The sequence below is a fragment of the Amblyomma maculatum genome, chromosome 1 (assembly GCF_055883805.1).
Source record: "Amblyomma maculatum isolate TAMU_Amacu chromosome 1, ASM5588380v1, whole genome shotgun sequence".
NCBI classification, from domain to species: domain Eukaryota; kingdom Metazoa; phylum Arthropoda; class Arachnida; order Ixodida; family Ixodidae; genus Amblyomma; species Amblyomma maculatum.
The window spans coordinates 453,091,327-453,118,357 of NC_139344.1; the positions used below are offsets into that span (position 1 = coordinate 453,091,327).

General features: G+C 45.6%; 1 protein-coding gene across 1 annotated transcript in view; it reads right to left on the minus strand.

Annotated features, from left to right (window-relative positions):
• Positions 1–27,031, minus strand: part of LOC146209671 (thiol S-methyltransferase TMT1B-like) — an 80,701-nt gene that overhangs the window by 9,169 nt on the left and 44,501 nt on the right. The window contains exons 2-3 of the mRNA XM_084603006.1: positions 12,085–12,763; positions 7,407–7,556 (exon numbers count right to left, since the gene is read on the minus strand). Coding sequence (XP_084459132.1) covers positions 7,407–7,556; positions 12,085–12,474 — 540 coding nt within the window. The 5' untranslated portion in view covers positions 12,475–12,763. The remainder of the gene's footprint in view (positions 1–7,406; positions 7,557–12,084; positions 12,764–27,031) is intronic.

Below are 27,031 nucleotides of genomic sequence, written 5' to 3' on the forward strand. Positions count from 1 at the left end.
ACAAAAATAAACACAGCCACGGGGAGAAAATTTTAACTTCATGAAGACCTTCCTCTCGGATAGAACAAACACCAACAGAATTGAACAGACCCGGTCACCTGGAGTGTCATACTCAGCAAAGACGCACCGCAGGGCTCCCAGTCTGTCCGGTGTCATTCAACACAGCAATGCTAAATTTAGCCCAAAAAAGCTCTTAACCCGCAGAGGGACCGGCTTCACATTTACGCGGACGACATCTTTGTAGGGACCGCTCATGGATCCTTGGCTCTGAAAGCAGCTATTGAGCAATTTCTTGATGAGAGCTGTCCTCTATTCTCCCCTGAAAAATCGAAACTATAAGGCACGCAGGAGCATTTACAAGTCGTCTGGAGAAACTAAATTCTACCTCGGAAACCAGGAAATTCAAGCGAAGAAAGAAAACAAGCCGATACGAGTGGGGCTCGGCTTCTAAGTCATTTGAGAGCGGATTATACGGTTAGCACCAATACGTGCTAAGACTCGGCTATAAATTTCTCCATGGCCATAATATTGCCAGGGGGCGCTCGGAGTGAAAGACGACGTTGAAGTGAATCGGCTCCGGACTCACAGGACGTACCTAAACCTTGGACCGTGCAATTCTACCTGTACCGGCTCTGTTAATCTAGCCCCAGTCGCCAACACCGTGACAAACCTGGTGGAGGTCAGGTCTGATGTCCCGTACCCCTACGCTAAGCAGGAGTGCTGGTCATATATTCGAGGAAACGCCCGTTCACCGCACTAGCCGCAGGCAACGAGGCCTACCACCTGAGTTTTCCCCCTCGGGCATGACTACCAGTAGCCACGACGCCGTCGCAATGCCTGGCGCGACCCCCACCTACGTGACGTTGCAAAACCCCCGCGTCCCAAAGACCTTTCACGGGGACACCTATGAAGACGTCGACGACTGGTTGCAGCACTACGAAAGGGTAGCTACATTCAACCTCTGGGATGACGCCGCACGGCTTCGAAATGTATATTTCAGCCTCGAGGATGGCGCTCGGACGTGGTTCGAGAACCATGAAGAGCAGCTGTCATCTTGGAGTGAGTTCAAACGTCATCTTGCGGCAAATTACGGAAGCTCAGATCGCCGCGAACGGGCCGAACGCGCTCTACACACTCGGATCCAAATGCCTAACGAAACCGTCGCGGCGTACATCGAAGACATGACGCGCCTGTTTAAGCGTGCGGATCCTACGATGTCCGAGGACAAAAAGCTGCGCTACCTCATGCGTGGCGTCAAAGAGCAGCTTTTCGCTGGCCTGGTGCGCAGCCCGCCGAAAACTGTTGCAGAATTCTTTGCGGAAACATCCACTATAGAGAAAGTGCTTCAGCAGCGAGCTTCGGCACGGGATCCCACCATCCACGCCGCCTCCGTCTCTGCTGAGTTCCCATCGCATAGCATAGACACATCGGCGCTACGGGAGCTCATACGTTCCGTTGTGCGCGATGAACTCCGACTGATGTATGGCACACCTCAACCAGCTCCTTCCTCCATCGCCAGCGTTGTCTGCGACGAGGTGCAGCAAGCGCTCCGGTCTCCATTTCCAATCGGTGAACCTGGCCCTACTCCTCCTCTTACACCACCAGAGTGCCACCGCCCTACATACTCCCAGGTGCTGCAATACTCTCCGCCCTCGTCGCCGTCCCTGATTCCTCCGAACGTAGCTGGGCCGAAAACAGCAGCCACCGTGATCCAGTACGTCACAGATTCTCGACCGCCTACACGGAAAGCAGACGAGTGGCGCACCCCCGACCGACGGCCGTTATGCTTTCACTGCAGCGAACCGGGTCATGTCTATCGGCGCTGTCCCTACCGTCGACTAGGTCTCGAAGGGTTTTCCGCTGATTCTCCGCGGCCTCGCTACGGCGAACGGCCTCGAGCCGTTGAAGATTTCGTCAATGATCAGCGCCGGATCGTTCCGTCTCGTCTGCGACCATCTAGATCACCGTCACCCAGGTCTCGCCCGTCGCCATCTGCTACGAGTTCCTCATGGGCAGTGCAGTGCCGCTCGCCCAGTCCCCAGAGGGAAAACTGAAACCAGCGACCTTCGGGGGTAGGTTCGCTGGACATCGCGGCGCGGGAGACCCCCCATTGATGCGGACACGGAAAGACTACGCATCGACATTGGAAAAGTCCGCGGTTACCGATCATAACGCCACCTCGACGCCACCACGACGCACCTGCAACCACGACGAATTGGCGGTGGAACCGACGACGAAACGACGCACCCGCAACGACGACGAATTGCCGGTGGAACAAACGACGCAACAACGCACCTGCAACGACGACAAATTGCAGGTGAAGCAGACCGCGTACACCAACGCAGAGCACTCAAAAACTCAGAAGCCTGACATTCGCGAGCAGATCTCGTTGGACATACCCGTAGTACTGGATGGTCGCCATGTTCGAGCTCTGTTGGATACTGGCGCTGATTATTCTATTTTGAGCAGCCAGTTTGCCGCAGTTCTCAAGAAGGTTTTGACTCCGTGGGCTGGCACAAACGTTCGCACCGCGGGTGGTCATCTGATTACTCCTCTGGGCATGTGCACGGCCAGAGTTCAAATTCAAGAATCAACATTTGTGGTAAGCTGCCTTGTTCTGAAAAGCTGTTCGCGTGACCTGATTCTCGGCGTAGATTTTCTTCGTGAATATGGCGCAATTATTGACCTCCGGAATTCTAAGGTCTCGTTTTCTACTGAGAAAGCAGTGGCCCTCAGCGGTGCAAAGCGACCACTCAATGTGCTTCGAGTTTATGAGGACAGTGTCACTCTGCCACCCCGAACCAGCACCTTCGTTAATGTCAAATGCAATGCCCTTAACGATGGTGACGCAATAGCCGAAACTAACGTATCGTTACTGTTGACACAAGGAGTCTGCGTGGCCCGCAGTTTGATACATCTTCACCGTGGTCAGTCCAAGGTACTTGTTACAAATTTTTCGCACGAGTATCGGCACCTTTTTCGTGACACTTCCGTAGCTTTCGCCGAACGCATCTCCAATGTCTCCGAGTGCTTGTCCGCAGAAACCGTGCCACCGCCCACATCCCTCGACAATCTCGATGTCAGCTCAGAGCTATCGGTCAGCCAGCGCGACCAGCTGTTTTCATTGTTATTCGAATTCAAAGAGTGTTTTGCATCGTCGTCAAAAGTGAATCAAACTCCCATCGCCAAGCACCAGATCGTGACGTTCGATAATGTGCGCCCAATCCGCCAGCACCCCTACCGCGTCTCTTCGACCGAGCGCGAAGTTATTAGGTCACAAGTTAAGGAAATGCTCGAAGATGAGGTTATCCAGCCTTCCAATAGCCCGTGGTCCTCCCCGGTCGTTCTAGTTAAAAAGAAAGACGGCACGTTACGTTTTTGCGTCGATTACCGCAAACTGAACGCCGTAACCAAGAAGGATGTCTACCCCTTGCCGCGGATTGACGACTCTCTCGACCGCCTTCGGCGTGCAAAGTATTTTTCGTCCATCGATCTAAAAAGTGGCTACTGGCAGATTGAGGTCGATGAGCGAGATCGTGAGAAGACTGCGTTCGTCACACCCGACGGCCTTTACGAATTTAAAGTTCTACCTTTCGGCCTGTGTTCCGCGCCGGCCACATTTCAGCGGATGATGGACACTGTCCTCGCCGGCCTTAAATGGCAGTGTTGTCTAGTCTACCTAGATGACGTGGTGGTCTTCGCAGAATCATTTGCACAACATCTTCAGCGCCTGCGGTCAGTACTCGAAGCCCTTCGATCCGCTAACTTGACACTCAAGCCACAGAAATGCCACTTTGGCTACCGAGAGCTTAAATTTCTCGGCCATGTCGTCAGCGCCGCCGGCGTGAAGCCCGACCCTGACAAGATTGCTGCTGTTGCGGAATTTCCGATTCCACGTGACAAGAAAGCTGTTCGCCGATTTCTCGGCTTGTGCCGTTATTACCGGCGTTTTATCGATAACTTCGCTGATCTCGCTGAACCGCTGGCTCAGCTCACCCGGGGAGACACCCCTTTTGTTTGGACTCACGAACAGAAGCTGCTTTTGCCGAGCTGCGTCTCCGTCTCCAATCGCCGCCTGTTCCAGCCCATTTCGATGAGCAGGGGGAGACAAATACACACCGACGCTAGTAACATTGGCCTTGGGGCGGTTCTCGTGCAACGTCAAGAGGGTGTTGAACGAGTTATCGCCTATGCCAGCCGTACTTTATCCCGCGCCGAGACGAACTATTCAACTACTGAAAAGGAATGCCTCGCCATTATTTGGGCTGCTGCGAAATTTCGCCCCTACCTTTATGGTCGCCCATTTAAAGTTGTCACTGACCACCATTCTTTGTGTTGGCTGGCCAACCTGCGTGACCCATGCGGCCGCCTGGCGCGATGGAGCCTTCGCCTACAGGAGTTCGATCTCACTATTGTTTATAAGTCCGGACATAAGCATGAAGATGCTGACACGCTCTCCCGCGCGCCTGTCGAGCTCGCTCCACCAGACACGGATGACGCTGGCAGTTTCCTAGGAGCTGTTGATGCTTCAGATATGTCACATCAGCAGCGTGCAGATCCAGATTTACGAGCACTGATTGATTATTTAGAAGGTCAGCCAGCCACCATACATAAGTGCTTTTCTCGGAGCCTCTCAACTTTCTGCCTGAGAGGTGGTGTGCTTTATAAGCAGAGCTCTAGATCCGAGTCAAGAACCTACCTCCTCGTGGTACCCACAGCTCTGAGAGAGGAAATCCTTTCCGCGTGCCACGATGAACCAACATCTGACCACTTGGGCTATTCTCGCACACTTGCTAGGATACGACAGACATTCTACTGGCCCAACCTTGCCACTGTTGTTAAGCGCTATGTCAAGAGCTGTCGGCAATGTCAGCGTCGGAAGGTTCCGCAATCAAAGCCTGCGGGCCTCCTCATGCCCATAATACCACCACGAGCACCATTTGATCAAGTCGGCATGGACCTTCTCGGTCCTTTCCCTCGGTCCTCTGGTGGCAACCGTTGGATAATCATCGCCACAGACTATCTGACTCGCTATGCCGAGACCAAAGCGTTACCTAGTGGTACAGCGTCTGAAGTTGCCCATTTCTTTGTACACCAGATCATACTACGGCACGGTGCTCCTACCTGTATTATTACTGATAGAGGGACTGCCTTCACTTCAAAAATGATGGCCGAAGTCTCATCTCAGTGGTACAGCGCATCGAAAAGCTACTGCTTACCATCCGCAGACCAATGGGCTGACGGAAAGGCTTAATAAGACCATCGCGGATATGCTGGCGATGTACGTCGACGCCCAGCACAAGACTTGGGATGCGATCGTACCATATGTGACGTTCGCATACAATACGGCAGTCCAAGAGACTACACGTTTCACGCCGTTTCGCCTCGTTTACGGCAGGGAGGTTCGGACGATGCTGGACGCAATGCTCCCTTACCAAACAGATACCGAACTTTGTTCTGACGCCGAGCAGTTTGCCCAAGATGCTGAGCAAGCACGCCAACTAGCACGCGTCCACATCACCCAGCAACAGGACAGGGATTCACGCCGGTACAACCTCCGCCACAGACAAGCTTCCTACAACACCGGGGACCAGGTGTGGGTGTGGACTCCTGTTCGACGCCGCGGCCTTTCAGACAAGCTAATTTGCCGCTACTTCGGACCTTATAAAATCGTGCGACGCATCAGTAGCGTCAATTACGAGGTGCTCCCGGATGGATCAGAGCACACAGGCCGTCGGCTACCTCGTCCAGAGACAGTTCATGTCTTGCGACTGAAACCGTACTTTGCACGGTGACTGACAAACTACATCTACAAAATTTTTTTTGAGGGGGGGAGGTTGCTTTTGTACGCTTGTGTGCACGTGTAACTGTGTGCGTTACGCTTAAGGAGAGAGGAATGCCAGGGGGCGCTCGGAGGGAAAGACGACGTTGAAGTGAATCGGCTCCGGACTCGCAGGACGTACCTAAACCTTGGACCGTGCAATTCTACCTGTACCGGCTCTGTTAATCTAGCCCCAGTCGCCAACACCGTGACAATATTTCATAGCACAACCACTACAGGGGCATGGTATGAAACCCATGTGGACGTACTCGCCAGCTGCATTACCTGAAGAAAGAAATTAGGAACGTTGTTCGGAAAGCTAGATGATCTCCTGATCACAGCGGAGCGGGAACAAATCACTTAGTGCGTTGTGCTCAATCCTCTGCAGATGTTATTGGGCATACACTCAATGCCGCCTGGCTCTTTGCCACAAAGTTGACGTCACCGTAAGGTACCGGCCAGATGGCCAGTGTCTAGAGCTTTAAGAAATTCTCGATGTTTTCCTCTAGCAATGTCTGGAATGACTACACGACGTGAGAAAATAAAACACCATCGCTTTCCCCTGCATTTTCCGCCTTACGAGCCCAGTAGCGACATCTTCCTTGGAGGAATAGTATTACCTTCCCGTGCGCCCTAGGACGTTGCCGTCGTAGGCATTGTGTCGAAACACGCAAGTGGTGAACAGGAGACCTTGATACTTGTGACGCCTTCGTCAAAAGCCTCATCTGACTCACTTCTCGTCGTGTCGCATATTCAGGCCGGCCTGGTGTAGGAAATTCCAACATGGATCTCCGTATTGCAATGTGTGCCTTAAGCAGGAAACAGTCTACCAATCTTGTCCCAATGTTTCCCGCCACACCTACAACTACGCTCAGTGTTAATGCTATCTAGCGGAAGGGCACAAAGCCGACTATTAACCGACCTGCCTTCCGTACCCTCGGGATCTACAACTCTTGATATTTCCGGAGTGTGCACCCTTTCACACCGTACAGTTTTCACCTGTCCACCAAGCTATAACATGATACGAAGCCGATGAATAAAGAACAGTATAATGACACTATTATGATTCAGTGGTGGCGGACCTGGCGGAGACATCCGTTCTCAGCCACTTCGAGCATCGTTGCATTCTGATCCGTAGCAAGAACATAAAAACATAAAATCCATGCACGTACTACACCAGGCTAACAAGAAAATAGTATTCAGTTTTTCCAGCTCAAAACGCAATTCCTAAACTTTTGAGACGAAAGTACTGCTAGTGGAAGGTATATCTATGTTAAAACGAATTGATAAAGGCTAACAGTCACAAATTATCGAGAAAGCCTCGCTTTACCGCTCCTTAGTCCAGATGTTTAACTTTTATGTACCCTCGGGGACAAAAGTTTCAGTACGCATCATCAGGAATCGCAACCAATAGTTGTGTTGTTAGCCGGTGACCGGAGACCGTACATAAATGTCTAAAAGCCGAACTCTGATGTTATGACATTAACTAGTGAAATGAAGAGATCCCGAAAACGTGCGCCAAGTTTGCTTTTTATGCCTCCCGGAGATTTTTGTCCCCAATAATGCCATAAAAATCATGTCTCACCTTCTTCAGCACTCGCTTGCACTCGCTGACGAGCTTCGGGCAGTCTTTCGCAGAGCACAGCACGTAGGTAAGGAGCACCACGTCGAAATGGCCATCAGGCAGCATGTGCATGTTTTCCCCGAATGCGCAGAAAGCACGCTCCATCTTCACCTGGATACAAAAGAAGCGCATGACTCGCAATTTGCGCCAATTTACCGCCATAGTTTATCTCTTCTTCAGAAAATGACGTCATTAGCTCGTCACTGACAAGTTCATAGAAGCTTACCTTCAATCAGATTCTGGTTTATCGTTTGTCAAGATTAACGTCTCAAGCAGACTCTGGCTGCGAGAGACGCAATACTGGAGAGCTCCGAATATTTCGGCCATCTGTGGTTCTTTAACGTGCAATGAAACCGCAGAACGTACGGGCACCCTGCTCTTCGACTCTATCGATAAGCGGCCGCCACGGCCGGCTTTCAATCCCACGTCCATGGGTTCTTCAGTCAATTGCCTTAAATTTTGAGCCACTGAGGCGAGGCCTAATTCATATTCAGAAAAAAAAAAGAATTCTTCAGCCATGTGTACTTATAACAGTTCACATTCGTTGCCATGCCCCACGTCTGTCAGTTATCATTTATAGGCGACTCAAATCTTCTTGCTTTTTAGTTAGCACAGTAAAAATTCTAATTGCTTGAGTGGCGCAAATGTTGGGCATTTCATGTGTACTCAGGTCTAGGAGCCCTTGTATAATAGACGCGTCGTTTCATTTTCATGCTGAGGAAAACAACGATATTTGCTCGCCAAATTATATTATTAGCCAGTGTGCGTTGCGTCAGAGTTATTGCACGCAAAATCTTTTTAAAAACCAGAAAAAGCCAAGAGTTGCATAAACCCAAGAGTGGCATGCAGCAAAAGGAATCTAACACAAGCGACTGCAGGCACCATTGAAGCGATGCAAAGGCTATGCTCCCAGGCTTCAGAAAAGTAATTCTGAGCAAGTTCCAAGACGCGACTACAATTGTAATAATGAAGCTTTGTCGATCTCCAAACTCTCAGATAAATGTTTCAGACGTTCCCCTTTGCAAATATAGCCGTCGTTTCGTAACGCCAGTAACAAAACGTAAATTATTACACGAAAGGAAATAGAGGGGAGATATTGCCATACCAAGGGCGTGTCAATCTTCTTTTTTTTTTTCTTCGACCTCTTGCCTATATGAGATGGTTTGAGGCACTAGCTCCTCCTGTGTGTTCCACTTTGTGTCCTCGTTCCTTCGCGCTAGGTTAATTCCTTGATTGCAATTAAGGCAGGTTTATTCATTGGGAATGAAAGAAACCCGCGAAAAGCAGGAGTAGCCACCGGATCACATCCACCACATATGTCTCTCGTCAAGTTCAAATGCAAAATCCCGTCAAGGACAGTGACCCCCTTAAAAGCGGATTATGTTCGTTCAAGCGTGTCCTAAGGACACTTAAGTATCTACTTCATACGTTGTCGCTCTTTTACTGTACGTGCTTCCTTTCAATGCATTTAAATAACGCTCTTTCAATGGTGCCTTAGTGCATGCACTAAAATTGTTTGTTTCACAAAGATATCGCTATATGTTCCGCACTTGCACTTCTTGCCTGACACAGACATTCGAAATGTAAAACCGAAATATTTTAAGTACTAATATTAAAATTTTACAGCGACTAAAAATTGCTATGTAGGCCCTGTGCCTGTCAGCAAATCTAAATGTGTTTAGCTAGCGCGTAGGATACATGTTTTAATATTTTTGGGGCCGTTATCTGGACACCCGGTATGAGGCGATTAACCTAACTGGCTTCGAAGCTTCGCAAAAGGCAAGATTAAGTCAACTATCCGACATTACAGCCGGTTACAACTCAGGTCTGTTGTAACCGCCAGGCACCATTCCTCTGCGAGGGAAAGTAGTTCGTTGGTAGAGCACATCTAGTTACCTACATAAAAAGCTCTGCATCAGACTAGATTACCAGCTGAAGAATTTCAATGTGTCTGACTTTTTCGGATGGCGGAATTTAAAACAAAAACTTATTTTGTTTACTGTTTAGCGGAGTAGTAAACGAGCCGCTTATTATTGCAGATGCTAGCAGCTGATTTTTCATAGTTAAGGGAGACCCTTGTTCTAAAGATACTCCTAGATAGTTGCATTAGTTAGGCAACCATGTGCAGGACATTATCGGTATGGGTTCTTAGGAGCTTAGGATCGCGTAACGAGAATATCACTAGAACTACTATCATCTAGGGAGCAACAATTTTGGTTTGTCTATGTACATAATTGATGTATGTCATCTCTACGTAACCATGAATGCAGGCAAGTGCGTACAGGCTTCATTGCGGCAGTTTGGGACACAGAAGAAATGATGACGGATGGCTGGTGGCGCACTCTGGTCGTTCGCCGAAACGTAGTGTCCGCTGCTAAAAGCTTTATTCGGCCCATGAGTGGCGCTTGTAGAATATATCCGCATAAAGCGGTACAGGATAGATGCCACGCGACTTGGAATCAAAACTTTGACGTAGCCGTTCTTTTCGCAACCATCAGAACGAAGGCATACCATTTTTTTCCAATTCAGCATCCGCCTTGTAACCCCCTCCCCCCCCCCTCCCCCAATTTAGATCATAGATTCCAAAAACAGTTTGAACCAACGACATATGTACCTCCATATACCTGCTGTCATTTGTAAAAGAGGTGCCAACCGAGCAGTGAGACGTACAGTACGCCTTCGCTATCCTCAAAACCAACCAGTTTTCGTTTAGAGCAAGGCCTAGTCAGCTAAACCCTGTGCCTGTCTTTCAATGTTAAAACAGCGAGAAAAACGGTGTCAAACCATGCAAGTTTATTCGGATTAGGCAGAGCTAAAACCCTGATAATTATTTTTTTCTTGTTCCGTCGATTGGGCTAAGACGGCAGCGCCTTCTAAACAGTGCACTTGCGGTGAGGCTGCCTCGAATATTTCCACTCGAGCGGGCGTGTCGCACCTCTGGTGAACGGCCGGCCTGGGTGCCAAGGACGGCCGCTTTCACCTGTGAGCCACTCGTGGAGAGAGTGGGTAGCTTTGTCGCGGTCCGCGAGTAACCCTGGCACCAGTGTAAAGAGGACAGGCGTTTAGCCTATGTGGTGTAGAATGAGGCAGAGGCCAGCAATGCGACACGAAAACAAATCGAATTTGCTGGCGTCCTCCACGTAGTGGCCTTGTCCCGCTTGCCGGCATCGAACTCGCATTGTAACTGGTACGGAAGGTGGGCATAACGCGAAAATTGCGATTGATGCCCAACAGCGCCTCGGATAAAGTGGCCCATTCAGCGCGACGTGTGGTCAAAAGCAAAATTTAGAATTTTACTCCATATATGAACACGGAAGGGTCCTAGTAGACAGCCCCTGGGTACCTAAATGATACAAAAGAGCTCACGAGTTTCAGATGTTTATTAACTGTTAGAAAATTGCAAAATGAAAATGGCGGTTCAAACTTATTAGACCTGCTTTCTTTCCAAATTAGCCATTGCGAACAAATGAACTAATAGAAGAAAGCTGCATTTTTACTGTGATGAAAGCCTGAGTCTTTGTTCCTTCAGTTTAGAACACAAAACCGAAATAAGCGTTAGGCGCAGTGATTATTCAGGATTTCGTGGCGTGCCGAGACTTTCAGCGAGTTCACAAGATTGCCTGACGACAAGCGATAAGTACGAGCAAGTACACAACTTTCATTTCCAGTAATATATGTGTTAATGATGTACAAAATAAAGTGATTCGTTCGTCTTTCGGCTGGTTCATCCCATCCTCGTGCAATGCACCAACTAGCCCAACAACATGTTCTAGGGAGCTTTTGGCATTGTCTCCAACGCAGCGCTCTCATACGAGCACATTGGATACGTTCGGCCAGACTTATTTTAACGCCGGAAAGAAAAGTGGCGAAACATTGTTCTCAGACTTGCGCTCTCATACTTGCTTTAATCTAACTCGGAGATATATTGACCACTTTTCACATATGCTAGCTGGCTCTTAAGGTACGATGGTGGTGCCGGAGCTATTCACCATATCCAATTTGCATCATATGGTAAGTGGCTTTCTAGGTGCGATGGCAGTGCCGGCACAGTCTCTGTTGATCTGGCACGTGCTAAAAGCAGAATCGAGCTGCCAAGCTGTCACATTTGTTGACCGAGTCCTAGGAGTCGATTCCACCACCTTTCCTTTCAGTGTTACAATAAGCCTTATACTAAGGACCTCAAACTACGTATCCTTGCTTGTTCTGATATTTAGGCCACTCCGTGTTTGCGTTCCCTTCCTAGAACTAAAATTGGGACATAAATCTGTCCTGACGTTCTGTTATTCACAGCGTTCTGAATTTCAACGGTAGTTTGGACGCCACCGCTGTGGAATCTTCGCACCTGAGTAGTGTTTCTTTAGGTCATTGCCAAAAGTAACCAGACTGCACAGTTTGCTCCTTAAGCTTTTATGGGGCACCTTAAATTACTTATCGCTTGTACGGGAAGAACACAACTCACCCTTATCTGCAAAGGCCATTTTTTGCCTTTTGGGATATACCAAGACTTCTAAACACAGCTGAGACACAAACACTGCAACCTGGTCACTTCTGGCAAAAATATTTTGCATTTCACAGCACTCTCTCACGGCATGCAGGAATGTATAAAATATTTTAGAGGCACCTGAGTGAAGGCGCGTACCTTTGGATTCGCAGCCAGATTCTTCTGGAAAGTCGGCTCGAAGGCGGGGTTGGGCTCCACCTTCCAGTACTCTACGGGGCGACCCACGAACTCCAGGTTTGGTCCGTATGCGGCCCCTACTTCCAACATGCGCACAAGGCCCCTTGACTTGAGCGACGGGTCTTGCGACTCCACGTCATTGAGGCGGGCGAGGACTGCGCGACGCGCATGTGCGTACCCTTTGTCCCACACCTTTTGGCATAGCTCGTAGAAGAAAGCGAAGTAGCTCTGCTGGAACCGATGGCTGATGAGCAAGATAGGCACAAGTGGAATTCCGCAGAGAAAGCTAAAAATGAAGATACCGTGAGACATCAAAATATACGTCACCCTATAGAGTTGTCCACCCTTCATGATGCCTCTACTCAGGATTCCAACCTAGTCTCTTGCCGGCTATATTTATTGTGATTAGCGTTACTGCCGTCGCTTTCCAAGCGGTTCTTCAAAATATTCTTTCACGCTTGTCCTCCTCAGTGCTGCAGATGTAAAGTTTCTTTCCTGCTATTGCTGTAATGTCTGTCTGTCCGAGCGGAAGTCTTGATTTCTGCGTTTGAGTATATGAGCCTTTCCGATTTCTGCTGTCTTCAATGCAACCAGCAACCTTGTGTTTTGCGGCTACAGGGGCGATTATGGGTTATCCGACCTGGAGCGAAAACAAACAGAACGACAAAGAGGTTATCAGAGTAAGTTTTACCATCCTCCGCTAAAGAATTATATGTTTAGAAGACTTGCATGATCAAAGACACCGCATCTTTGGTACGGTTCGCATTTAGCGAATCTTCGCTTATTCTTCTTGTCGACCAGTTTACCCATAAAAGAACGCACGCCCTTGACTGTCCGCAAATGTGCGTCGGTGCCATGAACACAATTAAAAATATTTCACACCTACACAGTCAGAATTGTAACTCGAACCCAGTGAAAGGTTAACTTCCCACTCGTGGAACGGAAAAAAAGAACAGTAGCAAGACTAATTGCGAAGTGCGTGAAGCATTTGTTGAAATGATGAATAAATAACTGAGCGAAATTATTTCCGTCCTCGTTATTGAGATGGTACTTTGGCCGAACTGATATCTAAAGCACCAGATTTTTTTCTCGCTCTCTTGCGGATTTTGCATAGAAACTATATGCTTTGTCCGGCAAGCCAGTCTTCTGCCTCTGTTGCCCCTTATCGCGATATTTAATTATAAACGTCTCGAATAAATGGGCATTTTGGGTGGTGACCTAGCATACGTAAACACACATTGTAAAGGGGGGAAACATATGATCTTATAGGCACCTTTTGTAAGATTACAAAGTCTGATTTTATTGCGAAAGCAATACTACTCGCACTTTCAAGACTTCACGTGGCGCGGCCCCAGTTACGTCTTACCCACGTGACGCTGTTACGTCACACCTCATGTGACACACGGGCTGTTAGGAGCTGCCAACTTGGGTCTCTCGTTTCACATGGGACGGTTATGTCAGAATCAGCCTGCTAGGACCCCGGTATTCTCGTTACCCCTATAGGTCCCTAAGGCACGTTCATATGGGAAGGTTAAAGCGGGGCTTTATATGTAAGAAGAAATAAGAAAAAGAGAAGAACGCTGGGTCGCCCGCTGCTAATGCTTTCGGTCAATATTTGGTTCCGCAGCGTTGAACCCTTACCACTCATTTTCATCTTTCTGAGCGACCTTCACGCAATTCGCAAAAAGCGCTAAAGTTAAATCGCCGTAAAAAAATAATCATATGCAATATAATGCGCCTTCGCCTCTATTTATTTATTTTTTTACACTGCTGTCTTGAAAAAAAAAAAGACCATAGAAGGTGGATACTTGCTTCCAAGCAATAACGTTAAAAAACGACAAAAAGAAGAGACACTAAATTGAAATTTGCATATATATTCGGCGTGCAACAGAAGCTGTTGCCTTTGGTGTGTGTGCGTTTGTCTGACACTTTGTGTTCTGCCAACGATGTTTATTATTAAGCAAGGCATTTTTATCTGGCACAGAAAGGGAAAATGTTCTGGCTACCAAGGGGTATACCTGCCATGGAGCCCGCGTTCGGCGGTATCAAAAAAATAAAATCAGGGACGCCCAGTTGGCCTCGTTTACGTGCATGACCCTCAGTTGCATGTATTTTTCGCATTTTAAACCAGTCTATACACATAATGTAGATTATGTATGATTCTAATCAGACTGACTACGCCCACTTCAGCTCAGAGATCTCTCGCATATATCTGCAATTATTTCTAATCAGATTTAGTCCGCCACGCTAAAAGGTCTAATCAAGCATATAGTTGAATGTAGATGCATGGTAGTCTAAATTAATATCTTGCTTTTTGCCAAACCGGTGTGGACACCGCGCTTTATCTGCCAATTATCTTCATTTACCCATTCCATCGGTGCATGCAGAAACACAAGTATAAAGTAATCTCGAGTCCTACCCCACAGAACGCAAATTTTCCGTTAGCATAATTAGGTGGCGCTCCGTGCTGTCCTGACTATACGCGAAACCCTCCCCATCTTTAACTGATAGAGAACCGCGTAAGACTGTAATGCTAACATGAACGTGGGAACAGCGACGACTGCAGTGACCTCTAGTATATAATGCGTCATTAGGAGAAATCGTTGATACCAACATGCCATATATTGTAAACTACATACGCTCAAAAATGACGTTTTATAGTACGGCACTTCGCAAGATATTGGCTTGTAAGTCGTTGAGACGTACACTTGGCACTCCTATTAAAGCATCATAAAGCATCCACGTCACATGTTCCGCTGTATCGCAGATGAAGGTGCTGAATCCCATATATCGCTGGCATATCTGCTTTCGTCCTAACCATTTTATTAGAGGTTGTCTGAAATCTATGACAGGCGATAATATGGTATTACGAAAGCTTTAATGTAATCAGACTTTAAACATTGTGCATGCTACCTTTCATCAACAAATATGAGTTCGTAATTTATTATCGAATTTGAATAGGTTTACGACCACTTTCAAGTTCTGCGTTCCCTTGGAGTATCATAGCTACTGTAGCAGAACTGCAGAAAGACATCAGTGCGTTCTTCCGATACTGTATTATACATCTAGTTACATTCGATTCACTAGAAATATGGATAATAAATTCCCCCCAGTTATAACTTCACTTTTTACCAGAGCAAATTGGTGCAGTAATCAAAGATTTGAAATTCAAACTGGTACCACACAACTAGCTGTGTGATAAGCCAGGTCGTACTCTAATTCGCAACGAGTTCTTATTTAAGAAGCCTTCACTTTGAGGTCACCTATGAGTTATATTGAGGGAAATTCAAAAATAGGCTTTTATTAAAAAACAATAAAGCAAGATGCTTCGTTCGAATGACCTAATGGAGCATAAAATAAGGTTTGCAACCCGAAATAGCACTTCATATATTTTTAGGCTACCGATCACTAACTGCGATGGAATTCTAAAAGCAATGCGTGGCGAGAAATATCCGCCACCAATGAGTTCAGATTTCAGCTGAAACTGCGCCGAAAGCAGTGGGATACTTATAACCCACCTAGGTAGCTCGTCAGGCCATTGATTGAACATTTAAGCTGTACACAGAAACCCAGAGAAAAAAAAAAATAGGGGGGGGGGGGGGGGGCAAATATATATAAAAAATCTTTAGAGCCATGTGTTTAACGCCGAAAGAAGCAAAGAGTGGATGCAGCCACTTCTTCCATCCAGCTAATATTGTCAATCATAAAATTTCTCCAATCCAATCCAGGAACGCAAGGCAACGCACGAAACATAGCGCGTATGAGGGTAGCTGCCAGTCCGCACATTATATACGCTTAATAGGAGTCCTTAACTGCCAATATAATCGAAAATGAATACATTTACGTATGCTGTCACAGTAGAAGTCTGCGAAACGAAAAAGTTAAGTTGTGCAGCGAGCAGCATTTGCACAGCAGGTTATTTTGTTTCTTACAAAGAATTCGGGATTAAAAACTGTCCAACAGCATGACGAAAAGGTCCTGGCTCCTTTTGATAAGGGGCAGCACATTGGGACGATGACGGTCGTATGGCTTTACATTGATTACAAACGAACGAAAATGGTGTTTGGGCATGTTACAACATTTCGAATTAACATATTCTATTTTGCACTTTTTTGTCGGCGACGATGTAACACATAAACAAAATGCTAGACTCAGACATGAAAATATAATTCAACGAAGTATTCATAGGTCACTTATGCCCATCGCAGCGTAATAACAAAATATACAACGCAAGCAAAAAAAAAATGTTGCACAAGGAAACACACAAAGAAACCAACGGAAACAAGCTACAAAAAATTACATCTCAAGTTCTCGAGTATAAAACTGGTCTCGGCCGTAATCCCGAATTACGAGCTTTGGTGCACAGGTTACGTCAACATTGTCTTGGTTGAATTTGTTTATTAAAGTGCGAAGGTTAGCATATGATTGGTTAGTATAATAGGCTCTTGTTGATGACGTAAACCAAATTTCTCCGTGTCTTGTGTCACAGCGGCATCTGTTTTCTTGAATTTGTGCAAGCAAAATGATGGAATGACAACCTTTTAAACCTATAGGAAAAAGCTAATGAAGAAATAAAGCGAATCGTTTCGTTTTGAAAAGATTTTTGCTAGGATAAACGAATGGCCCACTTGCAACACATTCCACCGACTTTTTCTCAGCCAAATGTTACGTGTTACGCTCGTTTAACCCGGAAATGTTTAATGAAATGTTGAAAAAGCGAAAGTACTATAAAGCAATATCTTTATCCTTGCTGGAAGAAAGTGCTTAAATACCTGAGGTCACCTGTGACCCAAGTAATCTACGTGAGCATTCCTAGCTAAATTATTTGAAAACGTTAATCACAATGTTTTCACCGACTCCACAAGATCTATAAGGTAATTACTGTATAAGACGTTAATGCGTTACCAATTTCTTGCCCTTAGGATAACAGAAAATTATTTTGCTTTTGCCGCATTTATTGGAAGAAAATTTTCTAAAAGAAAATATTCTAAAAACTCTAACTAAAGGCACAGATGGTAGTCTGTATACCACGCAGTAAAAGAAAAAAAAAACATTAAACTGGCGCAAATTGTGCGCCTCAATGTCAGGCGTCACAGATAGTCTTTGATATCACAGATGACATTAACTTTTACAAGCCTAAAAAATCCACCACCACCTGCGATTACTAAAAAAATATTTGGAACCAGTTAAGTAAAATTCAGCTCAGTCTTGTTGATAACAGGTTTCCGAAAGCATCAACGCTATGAATGAGGCTGCAATCTTATATAGCAATGCGTGCATTTCATTTTCCGTACTTCTCAAGGAAAGAACATTTCAATGAAAAAAAGAAAGATAGGCCTGGTATTTCTTCATAAGCTGTTGACATATTTCACTCGGTATAGCTTCATGTTAACAGCAATATGTAAAAAGATACGGTCGGGTCCTTTAGGCTATCTTAGGTCCCTGAGATTGGTTTACAGCGCAGACATAGAAACACAAGAAGGAACGAAATGGCGGCGCAGAGTAGTAGTAATGCACCAACTAACCTGCAAACATGTTCTCGCAAGTTATATCTTAGATCATCTACGTGGATAATAGGAACTTAGCGCATGCAGCGCTAAAAAGGCGTTTCATTGCTGGGCAGACGGGCTCATTAACAAATTTGGTTGCCCCGATTCTAGGTCTACGTCATTTGCAGTAGAACTGCATTTGTTCGTGAGGCACTGGTCTAATTTCAGTATTGAAACAACGAAAGTTCTGCTCGGTTTGCATGAGTCAGGCTCTCGTTCTTTCCCTTGAGTACACGAGGTATCGCTTTCCTCTGGTGAAATTATCAATGTTTCCTTCAGATACTTCTCGTTCTGTCTGGACATTTATCACAAAAGTTCACTTACTTATAGCATCTAATTTCATGCTGGTCTTCATTTCTTTACTATGCTTTAAGCTTTCGCTCAAAACTTTCTATGATGTTTTGAAACTGTTGTATATCACGCCGAATTTTTTCGATTAATTTTTGATTCCCTTTAGCCATTCCTCAGATTCGACAAGTGAAAAAGACAGTCGACTACGGTACAGAGAACGCGACGAATTGACTGACAGCAGCATGGTAGCGGATTTCAACTCCATCAATTATAATGAGTAGGTAGAACATAACGCCACAAACCTGGACACAGAAGGTATACCAGGGCCGTCGTCTCCGCTACCGTAGCACAAGCGAAGTGACACTGGACGAATCTTTTGAAGCATATAAAGTCAATGCGACGTCAGCACAAAGCTTCTAGACACTGGTGGCTTCCTTTACAGGCGACAATGGCAGCGTAGGCAAGGAAAACAGGCCACGGGAGCTGCAGATAGTCCGGTAGAAAACGATGTCGGGGAAAAAGGCGATTAAGTAAGGCCGTATATAGTTTCCGTTACTGCAGCTGTATGCTGCGTGAAGCTAGGCGAAACTGTCGCAGCATACAAAGCCCCAGTGAATGCGACTTCAAGCCTAAGCTTTTAATCACTGGCGACACTGATGGCGTAAGCAGGTAGCGTCACGATCGCAACGAAGAAAGGCTACGGAAGCTGCAGATCCTCCGCCAGGAATCGACGCTTGAAAAAGAAAGACGATATCGCAGGGCCGTCGTCTCCGCTACCGTAACTGCATGCCGAGCGATGCAGGACGTAGTTGCCGCACAATGTATGGTGAGAGTCGTTATGACGTCACACTGACGCTTTCAATCAGCGGTGACTTCCTTCACAGGCGACAATGACTGCGCAGGCAGGTACAGCGACGCTCGCAACGAAGACAGGCCACGGAAGGAGCAGATCGTCCGGCAGAATATTAAGCTAAGAAAACACAGACAGAAGATATAGCAGGGCCATCGTCTCCTCTACCGTAATTGCCAAACTGCAAGTCTTCCCTTTGCACGATAGCGCGGCGCTATCTGTGCACACAGCAGGTGTGATGTAGGTTTGTCTTGTTATGTTATCTCAAACCCTTTGATACGGCTACCTGTTGCCAGTCACGAACTAAGGACCTGCAAGATCACAGAGCGCGGGGCAAGCAAATTAGGAGGACGCTCAAACTTGTCCTCAATTAAGAGCAGACTCCATAGGGCCATTTTGCGATTTCTTATATTTTCTAAGTTGCTTTGGAGGGGGCAAGGAAGGCTCAGTATCTGACTAATTTCTCGGTGGACACCTGCACTTATAATGAACGGCACACTGTTGGAGGTATGTACGTGATCAGGTGGAATCTCTAGCGTCAACTAATCTTCAAACTGACTTGCAGGTAGGTACCAAATGCGAAGCGCATTGTGATGACGCCATCCTAAAGGCTGTACAAAGGATGGTTTATTCACAAATTTATTACAAAATGAGACCAGAATTTCTTAAGGCGGGAGCCTTTTCTTGCTTATGGGGGGCGTGTACAGGTTCCTCAAACAGACAGCATCCACCGAACTTATTGTAAAATACAAATAAGATAAGAAAATTGCGATTACGTAGGAATCCCGCCAATGACGTGCAGGACGATAATGCTACCATTTCACCGCGACTTTTTCCTTTCTTTTTTTTTTTTTTCTTTATTGCCGGCTTGACAATAACTATAAGATATATGTTACAAAAACGTCCACTTCCAGTCCACTTGTTGGAGCGTTGATTACAACCATTTCGAATTTGCAAGGCCGCCCATTATACGAATTAACTCGAGTGGTTCACTTCGGCTGCTGAGAAAATTTGATGCAAACACTACTCGGCTATGGCATAAAAATGATCTAACACCGGTGAGTGAACTTATACATCCGATTCTTCATTTGGCCACAAGCGTAGGCATGCAGCCATTGCTTTCGCAATTCAACTAGGGTTAACCAGAGCTAACCCACAGCCAACTTTTTCGAAATGTTTTCTACGGGATATATGAATTTCAGGTACGGCGTCGGTTAGTCGGTCGACTAGCCCTAATCTCAATTTGGGGAACCTAGCTGTAACGTTATCCACTCTTTAAAAATGATCACTATGTTAAATATACGAGCGAGGCGATATAGACGACCGGAATGAATCTCGGGTGGATAATCCTGTTTGATCAAATTTTTTATCTATCGGTCATACTGGCATAGAGTGGTTTGTGATATCAGTTCTGCCACATATAGGTAGATACCGCTAGCAAATCTAAACGCAGCAGAGCAACGCTATATGTCATGAGCGGCACTATCTCGTTTAGCCGAGAAGAAAAGTTAATGGTGTTTCCCACATTCAGTGTTTGGTAGAAAAAAGGCTGCGAGCATGCCTGTTTGTCCGATATCAAGGTCATCGAATGATAAATATACGGCAACGCTCTTTAGGCCTATCGTTTAAAGCATTACATACTAGTGCTATTTTAGTACATTGCCCTATAATCTTTCCATTTGGTTTAAGCGTATGAGGTTTAACGTTCTAGAGCGAGTCAGACTATGACAGACGCCGTAGTGGAGGGCTCCGGATATATCGACCACCTGGGGTTCCTAGTGCACTGACAACACACAGTAGACGGACGCCTTGCTTTTCGCTTGCTTCGAAAAGTAGCCGCCGCGGTCGGGATTCGATGCCGCATCTTTTGGCACAGCAGTCGAGCGCCCTAACCGCTGCACCACCACGGAGGGGTTGTATTTTTCTTTTGTGCCGCCTAAATAAATTTTTACGCTGGCCCTAATTTTTAACGACTGCTAAGAAACGATGTATACGCTGAACGCTCTGCAATGTGACGGACCGTATTTCCTCAGTGGCTAGCGTGCTCGACTGCGGAACACAGGGAAGCGGGATTTAATCCCGGCTGCGGCGCCCACTTTTCAACGAAGGCGAAAAGCAAAGCGCCATGTACTGTGCGATTTTTTTTTTCTTTATTGCCGAATTCGACATTCAAAACAAGACGATGAACAATAAAACATGCCAGCACTGTGTGATTTCGGAGGAAGGTAATGGTCCCCGGGTGATATAAATGTTTAGAGCCTTCTACTACATCGTCCATCATAGTCTGAGTCACGTTGGGACGTCACACATTAACAACCTAATCGAATTCTGCATTAAATGATCTCTCGAGTCACATCGTACACGATCGCCCCCCTCTCAGTTTTCATCCGTCGCAGCCGCGCATCGCAGCAAGGAGGCAAACGACGTGAATCAGCAGCTTTCTGTCCCTCTGGGCGTAAGCCACATTTCCTCTATGCGCGGCTGCGACGCACGCAATTAGCGCATGCCAGCCGCTCGTGTGTTCAAAATAAGAGTGGACGACCGTGTACGCGTGGAGAACAGCGCTCAACAATACAGCGGGCTCTTTTCTTCTGGGTCTTAATGCGTGTGTACACAACGCATGGTGCGCATATGACTGATTTTATTTGCAGGAGCATGGCACGAATATCTCGCACCTCTCGAAAATTACAATGCACGTTTATTGTGCTTGGAGAAAATACACCAAGTAGCGTTTCGCCATTTCGGCAAAAGACGCACGAGTTACTCTCTGTTCTAAAATACTGTATTCTGGTCTACACGTCATCGAAAGTGTTTCTTAATAAAAAGCACCAACGTCCTATTTTTGTGAAGGTCAAACTTTCTATCTAAGCACTAACCAAGCGCGAAGGAACGATACCATGAAAGACAAAGACACACCAAAGCATGAGAGCTGACTACCAACTGTATTGCTCCCCGAAAACCCCTGGTGTTGTGGAAGTGACATCCCCTGGTTGATAAACGCACCGCTTAGATCCCAAGTCGTGACATTATTCTATTATCGTTACGAGATGCTTTCCATGAAAAACACTCTTGCTGAAAAGGAAAAGTAGTCGAGCCGGACTAGAACCACTGCTCTTTCGGTTGGAGGTCTGAATGTGGCCAGCACCCACACCATACATTACCGCAACATGTATTCGAAATTAAGACCCCTGATTAGCACTGCTACATGTAGTTCTCCCAGTAGTCCTACTATGTAAGTTTATCACCTTCAAACAGTTCGCCGACCTTAACAGCTGACTCGTTTGCAGTTAAACTGCTCGTGGATTTTGGGTATGACGGTACCTTTTCTCAACACGTTTTTCAATAGTGTGGCCGTCGTCATAGAAACCCGTAATTGTCTGTGCCGAGATCAAAGCGCCAAAACCTTCAATCGCAGGACCGCCAAATCGCCGTCGAAGAGCTGCGGTTGTGCCATATTTTGTGTGCAGATGACTCACGAGGCATGCAATGCTAGCCATGGCACTTTTACCTCATGGTGCTGTTCTTCGCAAACAGTACATGGCTCCACCGCAGCTCTTTGGCGGCAGCTTAGCGTTGGTGGCTTTTGGTTCTTCGATCTCAGTCGAGACGATAACGCGGTTGCATCATGCGTGGCCAGAAGCAGGTTAAACTTGCTACCAGTCAAAAGCGACCACGATCCGCAAGCTCCTTGAGAAGTTTCACAACATACGAACTGGTGGTTGAAAAGGAAAATATTTGAAGTCTTAAATATAAGGAAACGCAAAAGTGTACTTAACAGTACTAATCAAGGTTAACGTTTAGCAGCAACACATTATCTCTGTTTGGCAATGCGGTCGCATCAACAGTTATGTATATTTCAGCGTCCTTATAAACTCTTTTCATATACAAGTATGAACGTGGAGCCGGTGAAAATTAATGTGGTGATGCGGTCGAGCATTTGACAACGCGGAAAGACCGCCTCAAAGCACTCATAATCTTGAAGGGCAATATTCGAAATAAAACAATGCTTTATCTTTTTTCGCAGGTTTTTTTTTTTTTTTTTTTTTGAGCTGTGATCGTTAAAGTATTACTTTGCAGAGCGTTTTGAGGCAATTACTTATGACGTACTCTACTCTCGCAAGCATACATCATCCTTAGTTATAAAAACATTATGAGTTTCTAAACAGTACCTGTTGTCTATCGAGTGTTTTTTTTTTTTTCAATTCCTCGTCGCTTTGCGATGGGTAAATCCTTTGAACGACGTAATGTTTCAATATTTTCTTGCGAGACTGAAACTTTCATTTCTATCAGGACGCTCTTAACCTGATCGCCCAGCAGCTACTCATCGTCTCCATAGAAACAGACAGTAACGTTAGAATAACACCCTATTTCTTGCAGAAATGCGAAAGGTGAAGACGATCCGAGCCAGTCAGGACGCTACGCCTTACATGATTGCGCTCGTATACGGTTCTACCGCCGACGGCAACACAGCAGAGCAGTCGTGCAGTATGGCCATTCAGATTGGTCCAGATTTTCCTTACTTTTATTCAAAATCGTCGATAGCCTTACTATACCCACAGCAGGACAGAGGCGCGTCCCATATCCCGGCAATTAGACTTGTTTCGCCCCAGCTGCATTTACAACAGCTGGGGCAAAACAAACGTCCCCTAATCTCTTCCGCCCGCATAACCTTCTATCGTTTTCTGCTGCGCTTGCCTTCCCTCGAAATCCTATCTGTCAACCCTATGAACCATCGGCTATCTTGCCTCCGCAATACAAATCCGTCCATGCCAATTTTTCCTTGATTACTACAAAGATATAACTAACCTGCATTTCTTTTTCCTTGGCCCATTCAGCAAGCACCCTTCCTATTGCGTAACGTTACACCTACCATTTCCTCCCATTGCTCTGTGCTTGGTCCTCAACTTTTTTAGGTCTTCAAATTATTTTTTTTTTTTAACTGTGGTAGTTACACAAGAACATTTTGAACTGGAGGAAACCGCTAAGCATTGTCTTCCCAGTCGAGGAAGTGAACGTCTCTGGAGTAGACCGTTCTGTAATCTCCGGCTTCTTTGTTTTCTGTGACTGCGCGCAATGCAAAAGGCCGTTAATGACTGTCATACTCAGATACCATTGCGACCAGGAAGATCCTTAAATTCAATAGTTAGTTTCCTGCTGTTTGTGATATTTCCGCTGTTTGTTTTCTGCAGCAGACTTTTGAGCCCTTCTGGCGTGCTTGCCGTCAAATAAAATATTTCGCCAACAATGTCTCAGTGCCAGCTACGGGAGCTCTAAACTGTGTCAACGATTTTGCGCTACCATTAGGAATTACAGCCACCTTCGCTTTTTTTCTGTCTATTGTTTCGATATGTCAGTTATTATATTTCATAAACGTGTATATCACAACACGACGAATTGCTTGACATGAACCGGAACCCCTGCGACAAACGGTTCAGCCGTAACGGCTGTCTTTGAATCCCACACATATTTTGGCATTCGTCTCAGTAACTTTATCCTCCGAAACATGCCAGGTCATTTGACACCACACCGAAAATTTTGCTTCCAACGGGAAACATCCTTTCCAATACACAATCGGCGTCACGTAGTAGACTATGTGAACTTGGTACTAATATTGCGAATTACAAACACATTCACTATGTCCGGAATATTTATCCTTTATATCAAGTATTAACATCATATAAACGTGTACATTTGAAAGAGCCAAATCGTTTGACACCATTTAAAAAACTAGGTGACAAACAGTTCGGCCGTAATCGCCGCCCAAAGATCCCTCATATTCATAGTATCGTGGAGAAAAGGTCGTTGGTGTGTAGAATCAGTTGGAACCAACTATAATATTCTGCGTCGAACAAGTAATCCCCAAATGTTTATTTATTTTTATTTTACTTGTATATGAAATATTACGAGCGCCCCTAAAACAGCTGCAAAAAAAAAATAACAGAGAATAAATCTAAGCAACACACGCTAGTTCTCTTTTGAGGACACCAGAAAGGAATAACAAGGGAAAATAAAAAGTACACATGCGTAGTTAAGCATCTGTTTTAAGAAAATGGAGAAAATACAAGTGTAGTGCCGTATGTACCGCAATGTAGAGTATTCAGATATCAACTGTTAGTGAGCGACTTCAGTGGGCGAAATGGGAAGGAACAATTAATATGTCACATGGTCTTTAACAGCAGTGAATAATGAACCGATTTATTTTTCTTTTTTCAAATGGTGCCCACTGGGATGGTCCCACTTCAATTTATTTATTTATTTATTTATTTATTTATTTATTTATTTATTTATTTATTTATTTATTTATTCATTCATTTATTTATTTATTTATTTATTGTACCCTCAGGGCCGAAGGCATTACAGAGGGGAGTGGGTTAATTAGGATACAGAACAATGAATATAGTACAGTGAAAACAAGTAGTACAAAACAACATTCCTCCAGAATAAAACAAACAACATTCACAAAGCGTAAATAACATAAAATCAATGTGCACAACACAGTGGAAACAGATATAACATGTGATCAAATTCCTTCAGAATAAAATGACCGGCATACTAGCCCATATATATGAAATCGAAGATAAGGCTTCCAGTCAAAGCACTGCGAGGTCACTGTTGCTATGAGCATTATTAGGATGACGGGATATTTATTTTATTGCCTTTTTCGCCTCAGCGAAGGTCAACTTCATATCAGGCACACGTTACCTTGAAAATAAAAAGTAGTCACAGCTAGCGATTGTTAGAAAGTAGTCACAGCTAAAGAGAGCATTTTTATGAAGCCGATAGCCTCTTATACCGCACAGATCAGCATAATATCAGTATTACGTATTCGCTTATCAGTAACATCTTTTCCCTCTTAGGTTGCTAACTGTTCAGGCGATCTTTTCGCGCTTCGATCCCAGCCATATGGAGGCTTTATTTCGATAGCAACGAAATAGAGAAACGCCCATGCACAGTGCGGCAATACGCACGCGATAAAACCTGAAGGGCAGTATAAATTGACTCATAGGCTCCGCTAAAGCAGTCCTCAAAGCCACTGTGTTCCCTCATAATTTTAAGCCCCAAAGTTAACATCGTTTAACCCCTTTGCAATTTTATTTGCTTGCATTGGCTTAGTTTTTTTACCGATGTCTTAGGCACCATATTTCAGCCTTAACATTTTTTTTTTTTTTGCTGTCATTATTTCATGGATAGCAAGCCCTTCTAGATTAAGTGACCTCTGGTTTTGCACTCTGGCACAACAGGAAATAGACAGCACACTCGCGGTATCAAAGCGTCAGTGCAGATCTCTTCTATAAGAGCGAAACAAAATTGCCACCAACCTTTTATATATCTGTTGAGCAGGATCATTCACTCAGTACGCCACCGCCGCTGCTACTCTAAAAGCGTCAATGACGCAAAGGGATTCTACCCACTCAGTGAAGCTGATCAACTCAAAGTTTGTAGCTGGCGAAAGTCGAAGGCAGCTGTGCGCACATTTCATGTGAAATGCGGACTTCTAAGATCGCTCTAGTCCCGTCGGGGCCGAAGATGGCTCTCGTCTGCCTATAGCTTTCTTTCTTTGAGGGAGAAAGCTAACAGCCAGACACTTTTCAACCCCCCCTCCCCCCGCCCCCCGGCTTCGCCCTAGTCCTTTCCTCAGCTCTCCTCCTCTGGTCACCCTCTCTCCCATCTACTTTCTTGCAGTTATCCGGGCCGTTCGGGAAATCAAGCGGTCCATAGGTGGTGGTGACCCTGACCTCGCCCTCGTGAGCTGGTGCGCTCGCGTTCTTGCTCATGAGTCATTCTATGCCAAAGGCATAAGACTGTGCTCGACCTGTCCTGGTTTTATTCCAGAAAATGTATGACTTTTTATCGCACTACCCAATCTATTTTTCTTAAATATAATTGAACTGGGAGAGGGGCCGCAATTAGCCGCTCAGTCGACACTACTTCGCCTGTTGCAGACTAAGAAACTTGCTGTTACTAAAAAGTGTGAATAAAACTAACTTAGCCCGAAATTTTATCCTGATAATCAAAAAATTACTGTGCTTTAGGGTCGAATAGGAATAAAATAACGGAAAGTGCTTTACATAACATTCGGCTATATTAAGCCGAAAAATTGTGATTGCTCTTAGAAGCTTCGTCATTATTTTAAGGCAAAAATATTGCGGGAGGGAGGCGATATTTAAGCTCCGCATTTAAAGGTATGGCACGATACCGTTTCATTTGTATCAGCTGC